Below are 21,160 nucleotides of genomic sequence, written 5' to 3'. Positions count from 1 at the left end.
TATATTAATAGAATATAAAAACAAAAATAGTCCATTTTTGCAAAGTAACTTGTGTTTTGATATCCATATTTGCTAATATGATTGTAGGAGCCTAGGAGGTAACCATGAAACTCTATCCACTCCAGTTATCCCCTGTTTCCGTGTTTAAATTTTATCCCCACCTCTCTCTCTCTCTCTCTCTCTCTCTCTCTCTCTCTCTCTCTCTCTACAATGGAAGCTCTCTTCACAAGCTTCATGGTTCGAGCTCCGACCATCTCGACGAAGCCAGGGCCTACGCGATCTAATCTCATGGGCGAAACGAGGAGAGGTTGTAGGGTTCCAGTTAATATACCTCACTGGAGGAGAACCAAGCCCTCCGGAATCGTTTGCATGGCGGTAATTTCTTGCTTCAAGCGCCAATTCAGTATAGAGTTTTGCGACTATATTACGATACATAATGTGAGAGCTTGTTAATTTGCAGTTATTGTCATTGTTTTACAGGTAAAGGTAGTTGTAATCAAATTGAGAAATTACTGTAGTTTTCGATTTAGGCATACTACTTTTTTGCTTGTAATGCTATCCCATATTGGAAAATTGACGCATGAAGGGTTATTTCTCAATCCTTTTGCATCCCGCTACTTTAAAGGACTTTTGTGGATAAGGCATCATTTCCAGTTAAAGCCTTCTCCTTTTTTCTTGAAGATTTCTAATGCCTTATATTGATAACAAATTGCTAAATCCTTGACTGAATCCGTCAAGGATAAAGGTGGGACAAAGAAAATTATTTCTATTGAATAATCAAGTGTATAGATGAGACAGGTAACTTATCTATAAAGGTTACTTTCGTGGCCCTTCTTTGGGCATCTTGATCTTCGTATAACAGCCAAAAGAGTCAAGCTATTAGTGCGTCTTCAGTCTTGATATTGACATTTCATAGATTGAGTGATTTTGATTACTGTCTGTCTATCACCGTTTGCCCTCTACTCGTACATTGTATAAGTTTCTTTTCTCTCTGAGAGTAATTGCTGTCTCATCATAAGAAATTTGAGGATAATTTAAAATTTCTACATTCTGAACTTGTTTAGGACTCCTTCAGCAATAAGAACAATCAAATCATCTCTTTAAGAGGGTATCTATCTTATCACTCTCACTTTGGCTGTAGTAGTTATCAATTATCACAAGATTATGCTTCAGGAGAATAAAATGATAGTTCCAGTTGTAATCTGTTGGTGGATGGTGTCCTATCTTGAACTTGCTTTATATATTTTTCTGCCATTCTTTTGTTTAAAAAAAAAAAGTTGTGCCTTGAATAATGTGTGCACCATCCTTAATCATATCTCTAACTAGATTTTACAGTTTTCTTTTCTAAGAATGTATAATTTTTAGTTTTTACATGATGTCCTCATCAGTTTGTATAAACACGATGAACAGGCCAAATATGCATCTTTATTTTTTCTTCTATAGTGTATCCAGTTTGAAATATTTTGTATCAGCTTCCTGAATCTTGCAGCTTAATAACCTATCTATTGCCATATTATTTTCTTATCATCTAATTAATAATTCAGACTCATTGGATGCTATATTTCTAAGACAAATATGATGCTGCATGTAGGAACCCTATCTCATGGCAAAGCTGGACTCTGCTGAAAGAACATGGAAGGAGTTATCGGTATGGGCAAGATCATTGTTCATTAGTTCCTTTCAGAAATCATTTTATTGTTCTTTTGATTTTTGTTTAGTAGTTTCCCATTTTTACTATTTGGAAAACAAATAGAAGGAAAAGAAGGAAAAATGTACTTATACTGGGAAAAAACTAATCAAAGATGTCAATTTCTTGGGTCCATGAAAATGTCTTAAGTCCATAAATGAGAGGGAGTGTTAGAATATGAAAATATAAAAACTATTATTATAACTGCTTAAGTTTTTATAGTAGTTGGTGAATTAACAATTTTCTTTTGTTACTTGATATGAAACAATATGCAGTTTTGTACATAAAACTGTTATATCTCTCAGGTTTCTTATCCTTGATTATGATTAGTTAATGATATTGTGATGTCTGCTCTGCCAATCAACTGACACTACTGATGCCATCAAATAGGTGAAGCTGGCAGATCCTGATATTGTCTCAAATCCTAGTGAGTACCAAAAGCTTGCACAATCAGTGGCTGAGCTAGATGAGGTACTTCCAAGGTTATTTAATGTTTTTTTGACTCAACACATTTATGATGGCTCACACTTGTTGGTATATTGCACTCTTTACAATTATCAGGTAGTAACAAACTACAGGAGATTCAAGGATTGTGAGAGACAGATAGAAGAAACCAAAGGTTGATACTCCTGCTTCCTCTTTACATTCAATGACATAAAGTTTTCATATTTCATCATTATCTGCATTTGTCCACATTATAGCTTTAGAGAAAGAGGAGGGAGGCGACTCGGATATGGCAGAAATGATAGCCTATGAAATTGAGAGTCTGTCCAATGAGCTTAAAAAGCTAGAAGAGAAGCTGAAGGTGTGGATTTAGTTTTATTCATTGAAAAAATTGACTACTGTATAACATTGTTGCTTCTATTCATTGGAATAAATGAATTAATTGACTTCTATTTATGCTGCTGCTTACCAAGTTCCCCTGGGTGGTTCTTATTTCATCCTTGGCCACATGTTGAAATGAGAGTGAATTACTAACTACATTTCAATGTCCGGTGCAGTCATTTCCTTCCTTTTTAGCATTATTTCACCTGGTTATGTGCTACAACTTCATACTAGGTAGATGAATTGCCTGGCACTGGTTCAAATGGTTTTAAAGTGTCAACGTTGATATGACACCATTGTTTTCAAAATATATATCATATAACCAATTTCTGTTTGAAAATTACATTTCTCCTCTGTATAGATAGTGCAGAATAGCTTATTCACGTCCCTTTAATATATACTTTCTAGATTTAACTTTTGAAAGTGAAGAATACATTGTTAACAAGAGTAAACATATGATGCTGGACATTTTCTGATTTATCAGTCTACCCTCATTCAGATAATATTTCCTGACACCAATCAGATTTTGTAATCGACTCACTGCTCTTGATCTTATTTCTTGTTAATAGGTACTATTGATTCCCAGTGATCCTTTGGATTCACGCAATATCTTACTTGAAGGTACATCTTATTTTTGCCGATTCTTGTTTGAAACATCAACATGGCTAGAAGAAATGCTGGCATATAAAAATTTCTCTACATTTACAAAATTAGGTATTAATTGGAATACACAAGTTATAACATATCACACTTTTGTTCATAGGGAATATCTTCATCTTTTAAACAATTCTTGTGTGATCTTTTGGATGATAGGTACTCAGTGATGGATTTTCTCTGACCTATTCCATTGTACTAGATGAGTTGATGAGTTGTCTTTCTTTTTTTATCTTATACGTATTTACCAGCTTGTTAGTCTGAAATTTTTTATGACTAGTTCCTTTTATGCAAACCTGAAGACTGATTATCCTTAAGAACTTGAATGCCTATAATTACCAGATTAATGCTAAAGAAGTTCTAAGAGTAATGTAGAATCTGAGAAGCAAAAGTAAGCATAGCACCAGATTAATGCTAAAGAAGCTAAGAGTAACATAGAATCTGAGATGCAAAAGTAAGCATGGCATCAAGCCATCATCTTTAATAGGTTGGGTGCTGCAACAACTCCATTTATTAGGCATTATTCAGAGCCAGAGATGCTAGCCCCTTCACTACTATGTCCATTTGAAATTTCAAAATTGATCAATTTATTATTCTTGTCATTTAGTAGGAAATATCATGGGGTACCTTTCTTTAAAGTTTCTGAGCAAGTATATTGATATTCTGAGCATATTTAGCCTCTTATTTTAGGAAAAAAAAGTTTTGAAAAAGTCGTGCCATATGTCTTCCCCGTAGATCTTGCATGTATTTGATAATCTATGCTGTAATAGTGGATCACTGTTCCTCCAGAGTTTCCGATTCCTTGAGTTCCCTAAACACATTTTTTTTGGAATTTCTACCAAATGAAAAACAATTGGATAAATTTACTTTTGCTATTTGTATTATTAATGTCTTTCTAAGTTAATTCCTTTACGAAAATACATGCCAAACACCCTTCCTGCTATCAGAAAGAGCCCTAATTTTCTCTATTCCTTGCAGTAAGGGCAGGAACTGGTGGTGATGAAGCTGGAATATGGGCTGGTGATCTTGTAGGTAGATGATATCATGATAGTAATATGCTTTTTGAACATGGCGTTTAAAGTGATATTTCCTATAAGTGTTTTTCTCGTAGCATGGCTAGACAATTTCATGTTAAGCCACTAAACATTTGCCCCTGAATGCTAGATGTAAATGAGTAATTTGTTCAAGCATTTAGATAGTCAAACCAAATTGGGTGTAGGTTGGCCGTGTCATGGCACGGCATGGCACTTGCCAGTAGAGCCGCAAGAGAGGGAGAGAAAAAGAGGAGAGAGACTAGTAGCGCTTCGTCATATCCATAACTTAGGCTTTTATTCGAAATTGACCTGACCCACTTGGGTCGTCTTCCTCCTCAAGCCAGCAAGAGCTAGGGCATCCGCGTCGTAATTGGCGACCTCGGGCATGACGGGCGACGACGAGATTAGCAGTGACGGTGAGCAGTGACGATAATGAGTCTTCAGTGAAGCGCTGCTAGGAGGGGTGCTATGCGGCACCCCCTTATATCACAATGCTGGTACACCGTCGACATGCCCCATGCCGGTCGACACGGCCATCTTTGGTTTATCATCTTCACTCCCCAATTCGGGTTGCAATTTGGAATTGAGAAATATGCATACTAATTTTTCTTTTTCATTCTTTTGAGTTTATTCAATCAAGGCTTGGCCAATGGTAAGAGGAGTGATGGTTAACTATTGGCACGACAAGTGCTGCATGGTTAGACAAAGTGAAACTTCTTCGTGCCAAATAATATATGCCAGTTAGGGATATGGTTGGTACAATGTCGATGCCGATTGGACAGGATCAGCATGGAGTCCACGAGGTGATTAGCTTGGGTGGACATGGGAGAGTATCGAAATAGTTTCTTATATCAATACTGATACTTCCGTGTCATAGTATGGGCTGACCATGTATAGATTTGCACACTTGGCAAGGCAATTTATGGATGCCAACAAATCATCTCTATAAGCTTGTAAAATAAGAAGTTAACTATTGGTTGTTCAGTATTTTCAGAGATAAGTTGGATAAAAGATTGAGTTATGCGACCAGCTGTCAAGAAATGGTTTCATAGTTTTCACTTTTTAATGATAGCCTCTCTTTTGATGTGCATTGTTACGAAGGTTTCAGATCTAATTTTCTAAAGGTTGAGTGGTCGACTATAGATTAAGAATGTCATAAAAAAAATTCCAGCCCTTCTCAACTTTAAGATGAAATACTTAAAACACTTATTTTGATCCAGGTGGGCTCAAGTTTTTATTTTGTAGACAATTAAGAAATATAAGTTTCCTTCTAGCAAATTAGCATATTATTAACTTGCCAATTACTTTAAAAGTTTAAACTGTTAGAGAATGATAGTTTTTATATTTATATTCCAATACTCCCCCTTGAGATATTTTGGTAGGTCTGAAAAGTAGACTTGATTTAAATGGATGAATGTTTTATATCTTACAGTTAAAATGAGTATGACAGGATTTGAACTCATAATTCTTGTTTTAATACCATGTTAACTTACCAACTACTCTAAAAGCTTAAGCTATTAAAAAATATAAACTTTTATATTTATTTTCTAACACACATAAATTTGTATGTCTATGATAAATAGAAGAGCAATTAAGAATTTATTGACTATAGAAGATTTTCAATCTGTTCATATACCACTTTGTTATTCTGCAGGTGCGTATGTATCAGAAGTACAGTGAGCGCAATTCATGGAAATTTACCACAATTTCTAGCTCAGAAGTATGTTAACACACTAGTGTATTAACTTGGCTTTTGCTATAAAGCATATTTTGTGTTACTCATAAGAACTTTTCAGGCTGAGAAAGGAGGATACAAGACATATGTCATGGAAGTGAAGGGAAAACAAGTCTATAGTAAACTGAAGTATGAGTCTGGAGTCCACCGTGTTCAGCGTGTGCCCCAAACAGAAGCTCAGGGCCGTGTGCATACATCAACATCAACTGTAGCAATTATGCCGGAGGTAAACTATGATCATGAATCAGAGTAATATTTCTGTTAAAGCAATGTTGGGGTATTATCCACAACATCTTGCCTATCTTTATAAACTCATTAATTTAACGTTATCTTTGTTGGTGCCAATAAATTCACGGGCATGATATGTATTGATCCGGTCCAACCATGCTAATTGGCATGGCATCCATACTTCTAAAACAAACTCCATATTGACATCCTCCTATGGTGCTATTGGGACAAGATGCAGTGTATACAAACCAGAATTATTAGCAACTCCTTTAGATAACTGACATACTTGGATCACCTGACAATTATTTACTATCTTCTAACATCTGTTTCTTACCTGGATCTGTTGTACTTGTCAGAGATAAGTGTTAAAATTTTGGCACGGCCTAGGACTGCTGCCTGAATCAGTTATTGCAACTGTTCAATTAATTTGGCATTATCTGTTCCTGATAATTATGCTTAATTATTTTATTTTTTCTAACTGTTTCTTTTAATTGTGAAATTACTGTCTGAACAGATAGGCCATCTTCCTGACATGGCTTTTTCTAAAATGTAGTATTTATGTCCGATATTGCTAACCTTTTGTCTCCTTTCCTAGGCTGATGAAGTTGAAGTAGAAATTGATCCCAAAGATATTGAACTTACAACAGCAAGATCTGGTGGAGCTGGAGGTATAAGCTAATAATTTTTCATACATGTTCTTATACAGAACTGTATCTTATTGCTTTTGTTTATAAAAATGATGTAATCTTATTCTTCTCCACTGCTGTGGTCTGCAGCTATAATATACTTTTTAGTCTTGCTTTTCTTCTTATACATTGTTTAAATCATCACATTCATGGATGCAGGACAGAATGTCAACAAGGTAGAAACAGCTGTCGACCTTTTTCATAAACCAACAGGAATACGCATATTCTGTACAGAAGAAAGAACTCAGCTTCGGAACAAAGATCGTGCACTTCAGTTGCTGAGAGCAAAACTGTGAGTTCATTGGAATGCTTTACATTTTTAGCACTACTATAAAGAAGTCAAAACTGTGCTATTTTTCTTCCCTTTTACGCATATCCTCCCCTTTTATGCATGTCCTCTCCATTTGGGCAACAATCAACGATGGCAACTCAAACTTCACTCGAAATCTAAATCAAATTCTTCTTTAGGAAAATTTAGATCCCATCGCTTGTAGCTCGTTTAGTTTCTTCTGCATGTTCGTCATCATAGTCATTTTGGTACATAAAAATTCTAAATCAGTCATCATTTTCTTTGCAGTTTTTATACTTATTTATTTTCGATGATGATCGTTTCAGCTACGAGATGAAGGTAAGGGAGCAACAGGAATCATTAAGTAATCAGAGGAGATCACAGGTATGAAATCAGAATAAAAGTACCATAGCACGTGTATAAGTTGCATCTCATTCTGTTTTTCAGATGATGACTCAATATCTTGTCATTGCATGTGATAAATACATCATATGTCATATTGGTAATTAAGTTGACATTCAATTCACTCTCCACCCTTGTCTAGATTGCCATGCATTTTGATATAACTAGTCCGGCTTGTATATCTTAAATCCTTCTATTATATCAACTAACATATAGCTTAAATGTGGTTTCGAATAAATCAACTTGCGTATACTGCAGAGTTGTCTTATACCTTGAAGCTGTGTCTTAATATTTCTCCAAGTTTATCTTGTCTTTCATATTTTAATTTTCTTGAGTTATATGTTGTATTGCAAGCCTTATATTTTAACAAATTGGTCTCTCCATTATTTTGGTCTAGATAATTTCCTCCAGCAATATAACAATTAATGTAGTTTTTCTCATTGTTTCCAAACATCCCTTTGCACTTAGGCTTCCCATCGTGTCATCTTCCTGTTGAATTGCTTAGTTTTTTATTATCTTTTCACTTGTGTAGTCTTTGTTGGACATTGAGCCATCATTAACAAAATTCTCATACTTTATCACCAAGTTTTGTACCCTCCTGGCTTCGAAAATGTGAATGTGTTATTTTCTTCTGTCTTTTAGAGTGACGGATGCAATTCGGCCACTGTATCAGCCATTTTGGTTGTAGACTATTTTTACATTACTGAAATTCTTAAAATGATAGAAATCATAGAAAAATCTCAAAAGTTCATAAAAATGACAAAGATAAGAAAAGTTAGATTAATAACACAAGATAGAACATAATATGAATAGTGAATAAGAATAATATTGAATTTCGAATGGATTCATTAACTCATTATTGTCATCACCTCAGAACAGAGGTGGCAAGAAGTCACTTGTAAATGCAGGTTAACAACCCCCTTTGCAGCAAAGGTGATTGTAGGAAGTGTTAAAAGAAAAGGTAAAATGGATGGAGTGAAGAAAACAAATAGAAACAAAAAGGAAAAAAGAGAGAGAAAGAAAAATGGGAAGAAAACATAAAATGTCACACCCAAAACATTAGGATATTAAGAATTGATGTCCCTAACTAGATTCAGGCTAGATCAAACTTATAACATGATCTTCATGTAGTCCGCATAGAAACAAAATCAAAATTTTGTGTTTACAGCTGATACGACTTAATATGTATCAGCCAATACTAGGCTAAAACAAAGAGAAAATTGGTCTCGGCCCCTGTTTTGGATTGGCTTTGGCCGATACCGATACGTGTCGATATTGGTTGATACTTCAAACCACGGACAAAAGCTACTAATTTTGGAGAGTAAACAACCGAATCTGCTAAACACTGATATCATCTTATTTGTGTAGTTGCATTACTAAAACCTAATATTGATATTTAAACAAATAGTAAATCAATATGAACTTATGTAATTGTATAGGATGCATGACAGTAGTAGCCATGACTGTTCAATTGAAGACTACAAAATGAACTTGCTAACCCATGTATTAGACTACCTTTTTGATAAATGTGTGTGTGTAAATTATTTTCTGAAAACTTGTAGGTTGGTACTGGTGCTCGTTCTGAAAAGATCAGGACATACAATTACAAGGTAAGGATCACTTTTGCCATTTTGAATTAAGATCTACTATCATGCAAATTATTGTTACACTATTGATTTGATTTTTATAAGGTTGATGCGATTACTTCTATATTTTGGGTAGTCAATATTAAAGTTCCCAGAACCATGATTTCCATTCTTGTGATTCATTGCATCTTCTAAATGTTTTATACTGAATTTGTAGGATAATAGAGTGACTGATCATAGATTGAAGATGAACTTTGAGCTTACGTCCTTCCTTTCAGGAGATATTGAGACAGCTGTTCAGGTATGGTTTCACAAGGAATGACTTAGTTTTTTTCTGGTTAATGAGGTATAGTCACATTTCTGTTATTATATACAAGAAGCCCAATTTCCTTATAAAATAAATCCTTGAACTTCCTCAATTGTCATTCTTCAAACTACAAATTGTATGCCCAAAATGCTAAGATCCAATATTTGAACCAGTTGATTTGTTGGTTATGTTGTTAGCAGGTCTGAGTTGCTATAAGGAGGTCCAAGGAGGCAAGGAGTGAGAAATAATTACTCACGTGCTCATTGCTCTCTAGATTATGGTTGATCATAGGATGAGTTCGATAAAGTATGAGAGGTGGAAGGAGAGTGCATGCGAGAGATGGATAGTAAAAGTTGAAAACTTAAAAATAAGACAGCGGGGACATCAGTAAACTGGCCGTAATTATTTAGATCTGACTTAAATCTTTAAAGAAAAACATATTTTGTCTTGTTTTGGTTAAGTTTAGGCCGATACGGTTGAGACGAATTAGCCAAAACTAGCTGATATTAGACTGGTTTCAGGTTATAGTCGGAATCGGCTGAAATTGGGATCCATGACAATGAATCATACCTTCTGTGAGTTGTGTCTATTTTGTGCAATATGGCTTCTTTGAAATGGTATGGCCTGACAACTTTAGCAAGGTAAGTGAAGAAATTTTACTCCTATAACTTAGATTGAATTATACACAATATTTTTCAGGCATGATCTGCTCGTCATAAGGAAATTGTTGATTAACATCTAGGATTGAATTAACAGTTGATTAGTTTTATAAATAAGTAGAGAGTGCTTCTTCATGTGACAGTAAGGTTGCACCGTTGCACCTAAGAGGTCATGAGTTTGAGCCATGGAAACGACCATTCTGTAAAGTCAGTATTCAGTAAGATGCATATTTGTTGCTTTCCCAGTCCCAAATCCTCACTAGCAAGAGCCTTGTGCATTAGGACTCCCTTTTAACTATTATAAATAAGTGTTATCTCAAACAAAGAAAGACACTTAAAAGATGTGCTACTATCTTCTGGTTCTTCTGGTTGTATTTCCTGGGAGGATAAAATAAGATAAAGAAGGCTGAATAACTAAATTGGTTTTTTTCTTTAATATGTTTCATAGGCATGTGCAGCCATGGAGCAGAAGGAACTTTTGGAGGAATTGGCTCAGTCAGTTGGTGCAACCACTGCTTGATCAATTAAACTAAGCCTACTACTGCTACAGTGCTACCATCAAACCTGTGAATGATGATACGTGAAAATCTGATCAAAGTGGCTGGAAGATGGCAACAATACCTCTCGGAAAATGAGTACTGAAGTAATGACAGGCTGGAATCTGTCTTCAGCAGAAATTACTTCTGGTTTCTGAAATTTCTGCAGTCATAATGGCTGTTGGCATCTTAAGTAGGAACTGGTAGAAGGGTTGCATTGCTTTCTTCACCATGAAGTAGTGGCAAAACTGGCCATTTGAATTGTATTTACAGATGATGATGTTAGAACCTTGATTTGCACTCGTCTTATCAGCAGTTTAAATATATGTAAATTGCTGAACTTATCTGCAGTTTATTTGGAAAGATTTAGCTGAAATGTTGACAAATCCAGCTAAGTTTGTCTCTTTTTTTTTTGTCACACATTAAATGTAGGTCAAATTAATGACTTTTATATCTTAAAAAGATGCAGAACTTGTTAATAATTTTTTTTCAGATAAATATTAATAAATTCAGCATTTCATTTATAGCTACAGTGAAACACTCCTTTTGTATTAAATTTAGGATGTAATCAATTTTGTTATACATTAAAGCTTAGAGAGCCGCTGCAAAGACAAAATAGCCTCTGTCTGCAAGTAACATGGGTTTAGTCCATATTTCCTATATTGTGATTACTAACAAGTAAGAATTATCTTAGAAACCATCTCGTACAGATACGTTGAGCCCCATTAGGATAAATCAACTTAGTATTAGTTCAGAAATAACAACCATAAGTCGAGTCCAAATAATAATATACCATAAAATAACCACCTACTATATTGGCATCATCGCTTGGCCGGATTGAGAACAAGTAACGAGACCCAGATCTACAAACAGATATCCAAGGTTTACATGTTGGCTTTTGTTCTTGATAAAACCCAAAAAATGTAATCAATTACACCATTATTCCCACACAAAAAAAAAAAAAAGGTACATCGCTAGCGCGTGGCAAAAATGTCTTTCACAACTCCAGAAAGAACAAAAACATTTATATCCATGCTCTCCTTTTTACCATTATTAGTCATACTGAATGATGGTAATGAAACCACCATCTATCGTATAGCTGAACCACATTTGATACAATCCCTCTCCTTTTCTTTTTACTCCATACTAACTGTTTTCAGTAGCATAAGAGCACAAAGATCCACACACTAAGGGCCATGTAACCCGAAAGTGTAACCAGAAGTTTCAATAAATAATAATCAGGAGAGATTAGAGTGATGGGACAAAGAAAACCCAACATTTACAGACATCTAGTGCCACAAACATTTAAACTAGAAAAAGGCTTTCATCAGGCCTATTCAATTAGGTATCACATAATGACACTTCAGAGCAAGGAGGCAGGATGACGAGTTGTTAAGGAAAAGTGGGAGGTTCTGGCAGCAACCTGAATCACATACAAAATGTTGTTGATGCGTCATCACTCAGCCAAGTAGAAAGCCAAACACATCACGGAGAGATATTATGCCTTCAACTCGCTTGCTCCCAGCCTCAACAATGATCACACGACGAACACCTGAGATTACAGGAAAGAGTGAACATGAGAAAAACTATTATTCTGAAACTAGTATCCAGAAAAGAAAGAATATTACCAGGATTTGCCAATCGCTCCATCACCTTCAGCAATGAATCTGAGCGAAGACACATCTGGCATCTCTGTCCATTAAAAAACCCATATGGAGAACTAGCATCTTGTCCAAGTTGCAAGGCCTAAATGTCACACAGAACACTATAATTGTACTCATTTTCTCAAATGAACCGATAAGTGCCATAATATCATCATTCATTATTTTGTGTGTAGAATTGTGGATGGATGTCCTTGTGAAAAGCAAACAGGATGTTGTACTGATCTAGATTGAAGAGGTCATTGCAGAGAGCTACAAGCAATTTTTCTTTTTTACTTAAAAAGAATATCTTTCGGAAAAAAGAAAATCACCATCCTGAAGTGATCCGAGATCCTTCCTGCTCACCATCTACGAATGCAATCATTCATTCTTTATTCCATGTGTAGTGTGAGCACAGCAGGGAACACTTTTTTTTTTATCCTTTCACTGTTCTTAAAACTACTACCTTATGCAGAATGCTATCTAGACGTTGACTGAATTCTAAATACAGGCTGCATATCAACCTCTTCATTTTGCTCCATACTGCTTATATGATGTGTAAGGTCTACAAGAAATCTACAGATCCATTTTAAGAATATTTGTTTCTCAGATAAATAACAATAAATTAGTTATCCAAGAAAAAGTTATTCAATAATGTTCAATATAATGTCATCATTATGTAGAAGGGCCCCTTCTGGAGATTTTTAACAATAAATATTGATGGTGGGAAATCTAGAAGGCAAATTATTTTAGGTTTAACAAAAATAAGGACAAGTGCTGTTTTTACCTGATGAATATTCATATCGTCTAAGCGAATGTGTGCATAAACTCTGTCTTTAGCCAAAGCTGTTATGTCACTATGGATGAAACAAAGAGCATTAGAATAATGGGGCAAAAGAAACACTAACACCAGATATCTAAGATGGCAACATAGCTTACCTTCTGGAATATATATCCAGCAATGAGTCATTGTCATCAACTATAGGTATTGAACTAACTCGAGCTGCATTCACAAGCATAAGATATAAATTTATATATGGATTTAGGGAACATAGAGGACAATAAAGCCAGTCATACTTTACAGGACCATTTAATTTCTAAATTCTGATAATTAATCATAAATGATGCTAAAATATCAAAGGCATAAACTTGGGATGCATTTTTTGGATCTCGATGTATATTCAATGGCTAGAAAAGTATTAAATCCTCTTTATATATATATACACACGCGCGCGCTCGCGCTCGCGCTCGCTCACGACATTAGTCTTAGAATATTAAGGATTAAAACTACTATTCTCAGTAATTGGTGACTCAAAATGATATTAGAATAAGAAATCCTGGATTTAAATCCCAACAAACCTATTTGCAATTGAAGATATAAAACCCCCACCCACTAAAGCTAAAATTCACATCGGGCCTATAAATTGTCTCGAGCCCAGGCATAGGGAAGAGATTTGGAATATAAAGGATGAAGAGTGTACAACCATTATTCTTTATCTTAAATAATTAACAATTGAAGATTCATTAAATACTAAAATAATGCAATGCAGGATTGGAAACCCACAGTCATTTGATTTATGCAGCATTGAAGTCCAAATAAATAGTGTTTCTTTTCTTAGGTCTTGAGAGTAATGACAACTGAACATATCCAACAAAAAGAGGGGGAAAAAGCATGGATGATCGTGCCGATCGGCACATTCCGTGCCAACCGGCACTTGCCGTGCTAGTAATGGCACAAGATGTGCCAGTGGCACACCCCCGTGCCGACTCGTGCCGAGCCGACCAGCACGCGTGCTAGGCTAGCACGGTTGTCTACCATTTGGCATGGCCTTGAGCCCATCATTATGCCATATAGAGCCATTTTTTAAAAAAATTTCTATTTTTATCAGTCATTATCAAATCAACTGATCAATTAATCATTTAGAAAGTTTAGATAAAATTGATAATAATGAGACTAGAAATGATAATGATAATAAAAATGGTGATGGTGATAGTGATAATAACAAGACTCAGTATAGTGGCAGTGATAATGAAAATGAGACATGTGTCCCTGTTATATAACCTTCTCAGATAGGCATTTTTTTTACAGAGAACTTTGAGTTTGTAGGTAGCAGGATATTAGGAGATGCACGCATAGGATAATATGCGTTCATCATAATTACCATCATATCAATCACACCCACCAGAGCCAAAACACCATTATTGTACTGTATATACACAATCTGCATATGTTTATGATGTGTTCGTGTCTGTGCCGGTGTCATTTATTTTCGTGCATATTCAATATCCATATCATATCATATCATAAGAGAATTATAAAATTTCTATTTGTATGAAAACTATGTGAGACGTTATAACGAGCAATACTATTGATGAATAAATTTTGCAAAATATCAGCAACATTTAATGCAGCATTCTCATATTATTCTTTATGCCAACAAATAAAGTATTTGATTCTCATCATTTTATGTTCAATTAGATATTAATTTTAATTATTAAACTATTATCCATTAATATTATGTGTTTAATTATATTATGATGTGTTCAATCATTAATATTAGTTTTAATAAATGCCTTCAATCATAATGTGTTGAATAATTTTTATATCTAATTATTATTTTATCTTTAATAAAATATGTTATTTACAAAAATAATCTAGATAAAACATTATAACGTAGGTTTTACTTTTAATACATATATTTAAACTAAAAACTAAAAATTAACATATCGTCATGCTGACCGGCACATGCCCGTGCCAATGATGCACGGCATGGCCACTGGCACGGCCATCATTGGGAAAAAGCATTATGTATGACAATGACTTAACAGGAAATGCATTATCTTGTAATACTAAGAGATCTGAATAAACTTAGAGTTTAGTCAGTAAGAAGCTAAGTAATTCACCTTGAACCAACAAAGAAAGGGCAGAACTAAGCGATGCATTAGGTCTCAACATTGCTAGTGGACGCCCATTTGGGTCCCCAATTCTTGGAACCCATGTACCCAAAGGAATTGTGTATACTGGCTGTTGTAGAACAGGCAAAGCACTAGAAGAATGTCTGAAGTACCTACAGATACCTGAATGTTGGAAACAAAAGCTGCTGAGCACAAATTAGATAACAGAATAGAGGTCAAGCATAAGTTTGCCAAATTAATAGCAAATGAACTTGACACAGTGAGCACAATAATGTACAACTTACACTTTAAAATTCCTGAAAGGGAAGCAAGATGTAACAATTGGGGCAAGGATCCATCTTCGGATGATGAATGGATTACTGGAACTGTAGAAACTTCACTTTGCAGAATCTTTAAAGCTAAATCCTTCAAGGAATCATAGGGACTGGCCTAAACAACCCAAGCATAGTCCATGATGAGTTTTCATAGCAACATCTTAAGATTTGCTAACACTAATGTACTAAGAAGAATTGGTAAAAGAAAAGAAGCTCTAAGTTGTTGAGGCAAAGTATTGGTAATTACTTGAGTAACTTAATGAATAAGAACTAAAATTTTCCTAAACTACATGCATGTAGTTTTTTTTTTTTCGTTTTTCCCATATTCCGCTTTTCTCCTACTAGTTCTAAAGGGTACTTATGATTCCACCATTTCTACCACCTACTGCAGATTCACATCTTATTGCTCCCAAAAATTGGACAATGAGAAAGTTTGAGACACATGAAAAGTGTCGACTAAGTTTTGTCTCATACTCTCAATTATGCATTGTTTCCCTAGTCAATTCTATTATTATGTCTTTTCAACTCTTCTCTAAATGTGATTGTTGACTAAGCTAATCCATCTATTCTTATTTTTTTACCAGTGTATTTTGATTATTCCCAGGCACCAATTTCAATTTTAGAGTACTACCATTATAGGTGCCTGAACAAAGGGCATGTTCTGAAAATATCATATAACATAAATTGTACGAAAGCTCACATGTATAAGATGCTTTTGAAATGCTTTCCCATGCCCATCAGTTTGTGTATAAAACTGCCTCTTTCCCTCTTTCCAAGCAGATATTGTATGTGTCTCAAGCTCCTCCTCTGTTAGATTGGAGCTATGATTTCCAAGCTGCAACCAACAAAAGTTCATCCTCTGAAGTGAGTGGGAATATGAGAAGAGTAAAGAAGACACATAAAGGAAAAATTAGATATACTTGCTGATCCATTTCCTATTAAAAATTAAATTGCAAAACAAATAGGCAATGCATGTATGTAATTCAAAGCTATTCACCTCTCTCAAAATTAATATGAAATCCAACGGACTAAGTACTCCAACAAACTGTCTGCTGAAGAAGTCCCACAAAGGAGCCACAGGGATTCCCTGAAAATGCCATTATTTCAGAAACTGAAGTGCTCATGGGCATACATAAATAACAGAAAATTCTACTTAATGTTGAAGTGGTGCTCGGAAATATCAAAAGCCTCAATGTTAATCATCTTCATGCTAAACATAAGATCATTCTAGGAAAGAGAGCAACATAGGAAAGCTTTTGGTGAAGGGTTTATGAAGATAACACCGTGTGCTTCTTCAAACTCATGAAAAGTCGAATGTGGCTAATCGAAAAACTTCACGGTTCTACTTTACTGAGGTACAAAAACATGTTTTTCCTCAGAGTATGGTTGAACAATCTTAACAGTTAGCATGATGTATCAACACATGAATTTATGAATTAGCAAATTCCTAGAAGATAAGGTAACAGCAAATCTATGCACTCATATCAGGTTCTAGTAGGTAATTTCACATTTAGCCAAATTTCAGATTCTGATTTAAGAAGCGGACAACATAAAGTACCTGTTCATAGAGAATATGAAAAGCTTGCTTCACAGGCAGATTAACATCAAGAGCAATGACCTGAATGATGTTTGAATTAGAGGAAAATGCATCTGAGCAAAATTTATTCTTCAGTAACACTCACAAAAATAGAAAACAGAGAAGAACCATACCTTGCCTGAGTCTGGTAATAAATCATACACAGTATGTGCGGATAAAAAATCAGAAATACGACGATGCGAGATCCGGATATCAGCATCCGAGATTCTCCGAGGGCCCTCCTGCAATGCACCATCTGACATTGTCACCTGCTTGAAATTGAAGAATGGAGGCATCGGTAATGTTGCACATATTAATGCTAATCCAATAATATTTAGATCTCATGTTCACAGAAAAGAAAATCTCAACAAACTCGTAAGAGAAAAAGATATATGAATCCATCATCACATGTCTTTAATTAGATGAATATATTTTACAAGAAATGATCTCCTATGAAAGTTTAATTATCAGGAATTTAACCAGTAACAAAGCATAGGAGAGCCTTATGATCTCGACTTAGCTCTATCTTCAGAAATGTCTTCCATAAATAAGAGGACATTTCTATCTTTTCTTACAGTCTCTAACAAAGTCCAACGGAAAGTCAACTCCTCTTTTATGAGAAAAGTTTCCAACTCAGCATATCAATATAAAAATAATTGCATTCATTTATAACAACAAGTACAGCAGCAATATTACCACCAAGGCAACACCACTGCTGCAGCCACCACTGCTGCATTCATGAAAAAGTTTCCCCCTGGTCTTAAGTAATGATCTATATAAATAGAACGACTGTCAAAATTCTAAGTGTCTAAACAACTCTACTTTGGTCTTCCTCTCCGCTACTGTAATGCCTTCCACCATATTAGATCACTTCTCCACTTCTCCTTATTCATGCATTATATAATTGTTCTTGGGCATTCCCAAACCATGGTTTTTATTTAAATGATTTTCTTTTCAAGTTCTAACAAGCCACCACTATAGTTGTTTCTTATCTTATCTTTCCTAGTGACATGATTCATCAATTTTCAGTGTTCTCATCTCAGCAATATGCTCATTAGCTACAGGAGGGATTTGAGTTCTCTATTCATCAAGTGAAAGCTGTGAAATCAGCCAAGCTGCCTCAAAGAAAATATCAGCAAATTGAAGTTTGAGGAATTTGAGATTTTATAAAGGTACATTGCTTCTGAATCTTTATGTGAAACTGCACAAAGCTCAGAAATCAAGGATTCCTTTTAGATGTACTTAAACACTAAATGCCCACTACCTGATAAAATTATAATTATGAACTAAAGTACAAAAAAATTGCGATTAAGATAAAAGGATTCTCTACATTTATTTGGTGTCTTTCATATTCTACACTTACTCAAAGAATATGTGTTAACTTCCAAACATCTGTTTTCGTACAAACCTAAATTCTTTGCTGTATGTTACCTACATTCCAAGTGAAATGATGCAACTCCCAAATTCCAAATGTACATAAATTGGAACTTTAAAATATGTAAATGGACAAAAAATCAATGTCTACTACTGACCCAAATGAGTAATTACATTTAAATAGCATCCCTACATACGAAAAAATTAGGTATGAAAATTTACATGTATGACCAAGAAATATAATGACAAACAAAAAGATGGAGAATGATGATTTATTCTATGATACAACACCACTTGTGGGTATTACAACAGAAGTTTTATTGAAATCTTACCACACGCTGAAAAGTTTCATTGTCCAAATCCATGTTCATCCGACTGCCAGGTGTACCAGGACTCAATATTGCAGGCATAGGATCAACATCCCTGGTCAAGAGCAATGTGTTCACTGTTCCATAGCCTCCGGTCTCAAAGGGTTGATTTTCATCATGTCGCCACTCTCCATCAACAAAGAATTTGTACTGCATTTTGAAAACACCATGGAATAATGTTCTGACTAGAGATGGCATAATACATTATTCTAATCAATATGAAAGCAAACAAAAAGAGCTATTGCATGTAATGAATAAGTTATGCACATAAAAATCCAGCTAGTAGAGTGCCCATGGAACTGAATCTAAGTTATAAGCTTTCAAAGATAAAACATAATGTATGGATCCAATATGGAAAAGAAGGTCAAAGGAAAAGGAAAGAATAAGGATAAAGAAACGAATTACCTGATGATAGCCAGGAGACAAATTGTAGATAGCCTGAAATACAGTAGGACAACTCTCTAGAGGAGACATAGGCAAATGTTCGGACCACCTGTGACATATATTGTAGAAAACACATGATCTTGGTACTATTGCAACAAAAAAAAAACTTTACAGTTACCAATTCTGAATTTCTAAAGAAGCAAAGATTATCTATATAATTTATCCTATCTTATTAGGCCGCAATATTTTTCTCTGTTGTACCTTTTGAGAAACATGAGCAACTTCTTGCCGAACACAAAAATATTCAACTTAAAAACATTTTCAAAAGAACAAAATTACATTTTAAATGGATATGAATAATAATGATATTCCTAACAAACTGATGCTTTTGAATTAGATGAACAATGGATTAAGTTCAAGTGTGCAACAATTTACAAGAATGAAGAACTTTCATTCATCTTATAAAACTCTTATTCAGTTTCAGTCAAACACATTTGCATGAAGTCACAGACATCTCATGAAAATTTAAATACCAATGCAAGAGTGAAGATGGTTAGCTGTGGAACCAAGAGCTACAACAGCATAATCATGCAATCTCTAGTGCCACCTTATTGCCTGTGTAAAAGATATATTAATACCGCTAAATGGTGAGTGTCCCGATCAGCTAATTCAAACATCTGGATTTATCATTAAATGTTTTCTAATGGTTAAGAAATGACCACATAAACAGCATCGGGTTTCAAAAAATGTGTTGCGCCAAATTACAACAATAAACATACAAAAGGAAATATCCAAGCTAGTATAAACAGACAACATTATATACAGGCAGTTATCACAATATGAGATAAACAGAAAATTTTAGAGATAAAGCAAGAACCAAACCTTGTAAAAGAACCGGTCAAGAACACTCTTCTACCACCATAAGGCCAAACAAATCGAGTGGGAATGAGGAGCGGACCTCCAACTCCACCCACCTCATGGGAAGAATCTGACCTAGTGGAGAACATTGACCCCAATATCTAAAATGAAGTAAAACCGGAGAAGAAGCCACCAAAACTTCCTTACATCAGCTTTCAACTATTGCCCTATAGTGAACAACCACATTCTAAACCACAGCTTTCTTTCCAACATCAAATGAAAACATATCACATTACAGAATCTCCAGCTTGAGCTTCTTGCAGCCTCAGGATCCTCACAGCACGCAAAGGACTACTTAATGATCACACTTTCCAAGCACGGAAGTACCAATTCGCCCACGATAGAAGAAAACTACTCCAATTCCCTTAATAACGACACCTTGAACCCAAAAAATGTCAGCTCCACCACCTCTTTCGTTTCCAATCCACTCTAATCGCCTGCAGTTCACATCATAATTAATCAAAACCACCCAAAAGATTCAATCCGGGACGAATCGAAGCGATCTACGACAGATTATCGAGGGCAAAAGAAAGGAATCAAACCCGAAAACCTAGTTTCCGAAGCTAGAAATATTTGATAATCCCAAAGCCCTAAAACGGAGGCGAAATGACAAGGCGAAGAGATAGTAACAGTAGGTTCTCCGCTCGTTTCGGATCCGAATCCCTAGAAAGCGAGAGCGCGCGCGCGGCAGAGAGAGAGAGAGAGAGAGAGAGAGAGAAAGAGAGGAGTCGAATGGAGAAGAAATGGGGGCGAAAGAGAGAAGAAAAGGGGAAGTCGAGGTGAGGACCAATCTTTGCGGAGCTCAGTGAGTCGACTCGGGTTAGAGATGCGGAGGACCAATCCTTTTCCGCTGAGTCGACTCGGCTGGAGTGATGTGACAAGAGAATTTTTCTTTTTAAGACAGTGGGTCAGACTCAGTTATATTATTGAATTATTGATGAAATGGGAGAGTCCGGAGGAGAGGGAAGTGGTTACAGCGAGACAGCAAGAAGAGTAGTAGTGAAGAAGGCCTTAACGATGTTTGGGAGGAGTAAGTAGGAGG

At 35.3% G+C, this 21,160-nt stretch overlaps 2 protein-coding genes across 5 annotated transcripts; one reads left to right on the top strand and one right to left on the bottom strand.

Annotated features, from left to right (window-relative positions):
- Window positions 1–130: 130 nt before the first annotated feature.
- On the top strand, window positions 131–11,062 carry LOC140775868 (peptide chain release factor APG3, chloroplastic). Its single transcript, XM_073119340.1, has 15 exons — window positions 131–375; window positions 1,592–1,648; window positions 2,078–2,158; window positions 2,249–2,306; window positions 2,389–2,492; window positions 3,082–3,133; window positions 4,145–4,194; window positions 5,855–5,920; window positions 5,997–6,161; window positions 6,759–6,831; window positions 7,009–7,141; window positions 7,465–7,522; window positions 9,103–9,150; window positions 9,344–9,427; window positions 10,541–11,062. The coding sequence occupies exons 1-15, from the start codon at window positions 211–213 to the stop codon at window positions 10,610–10,612; spliced, it is 1,266 nt and encodes a 421-aa protein (XP_072975441.1). The 5' UTR covers window positions 131–210; the 3' UTR covers window positions 10,613–11,062.
- A 675-nt stretch (window positions 11,063–11,737) lies between these two features.
- LOC140776004 (sucrose nonfermenting 4-like protein) lies at window positions 11,738–20,957 on the bottom strand. Of its 4 annotated transcripts, none has more exons than XM_073119531.1 (14): window positions 20,661–20,957; window positions 20,083–20,555; window positions 19,222–19,309; window positions 18,781–18,966; window positions 17,209–17,346; window positions 17,057–17,116; window positions 16,496–16,585; window positions 16,199–16,333; window positions 15,469–15,613; window positions 15,173–15,346; window positions 13,208–13,271; window positions 13,056–13,125; window positions 12,257–12,374; window positions 11,738–12,180 (listed from the first exon to the last, which is right to left on the bottom strand). In XM_073119531.1, the coding sequence occupies exons 2-14, from the start codon at window positions 20,205–20,207 to the stop codon at window positions 12,089–12,091; spliced, it is 1,485 nt and encodes a 494-aa protein (XP_072975632.1). In that variant the 5' UTR covers window positions 20,208–20,555; window positions 20,661–20,957; the 3' UTR covers window positions 11,738–12,088. The 4 variants fall into 4 exon arrangements, with proteins under 4 accessions (XP_072975632.1, XP_072975635.1, XP_072975633.1 ...); XM_073119534.1 differs by having other exon boundaries at window positions 17,209–17,316; XM_073119532.1 differs by having other exon boundaries at window positions 20,669–20,957.
- Between the last annotated feature and the right edge of the window lie 203 nt (window positions 20,958–21,160).

Source organism: Typha angustifolia, chromosome 14 (assembly GCF_048772165.1).
Source record: "Typha angustifolia cultivar Huaian chromosome 14, ASM4877216v1, whole genome shotgun sequence".
Taxonomy (NCBI): Eukaryota; Viridiplantae; Streptophyta; class Magnoliopsida; order Poales; family Typhaceae; genus Typha; species Typha angustifolia.
This window is presented reverse-complemented; position numbering and strand designations above follow the sequence as displayed.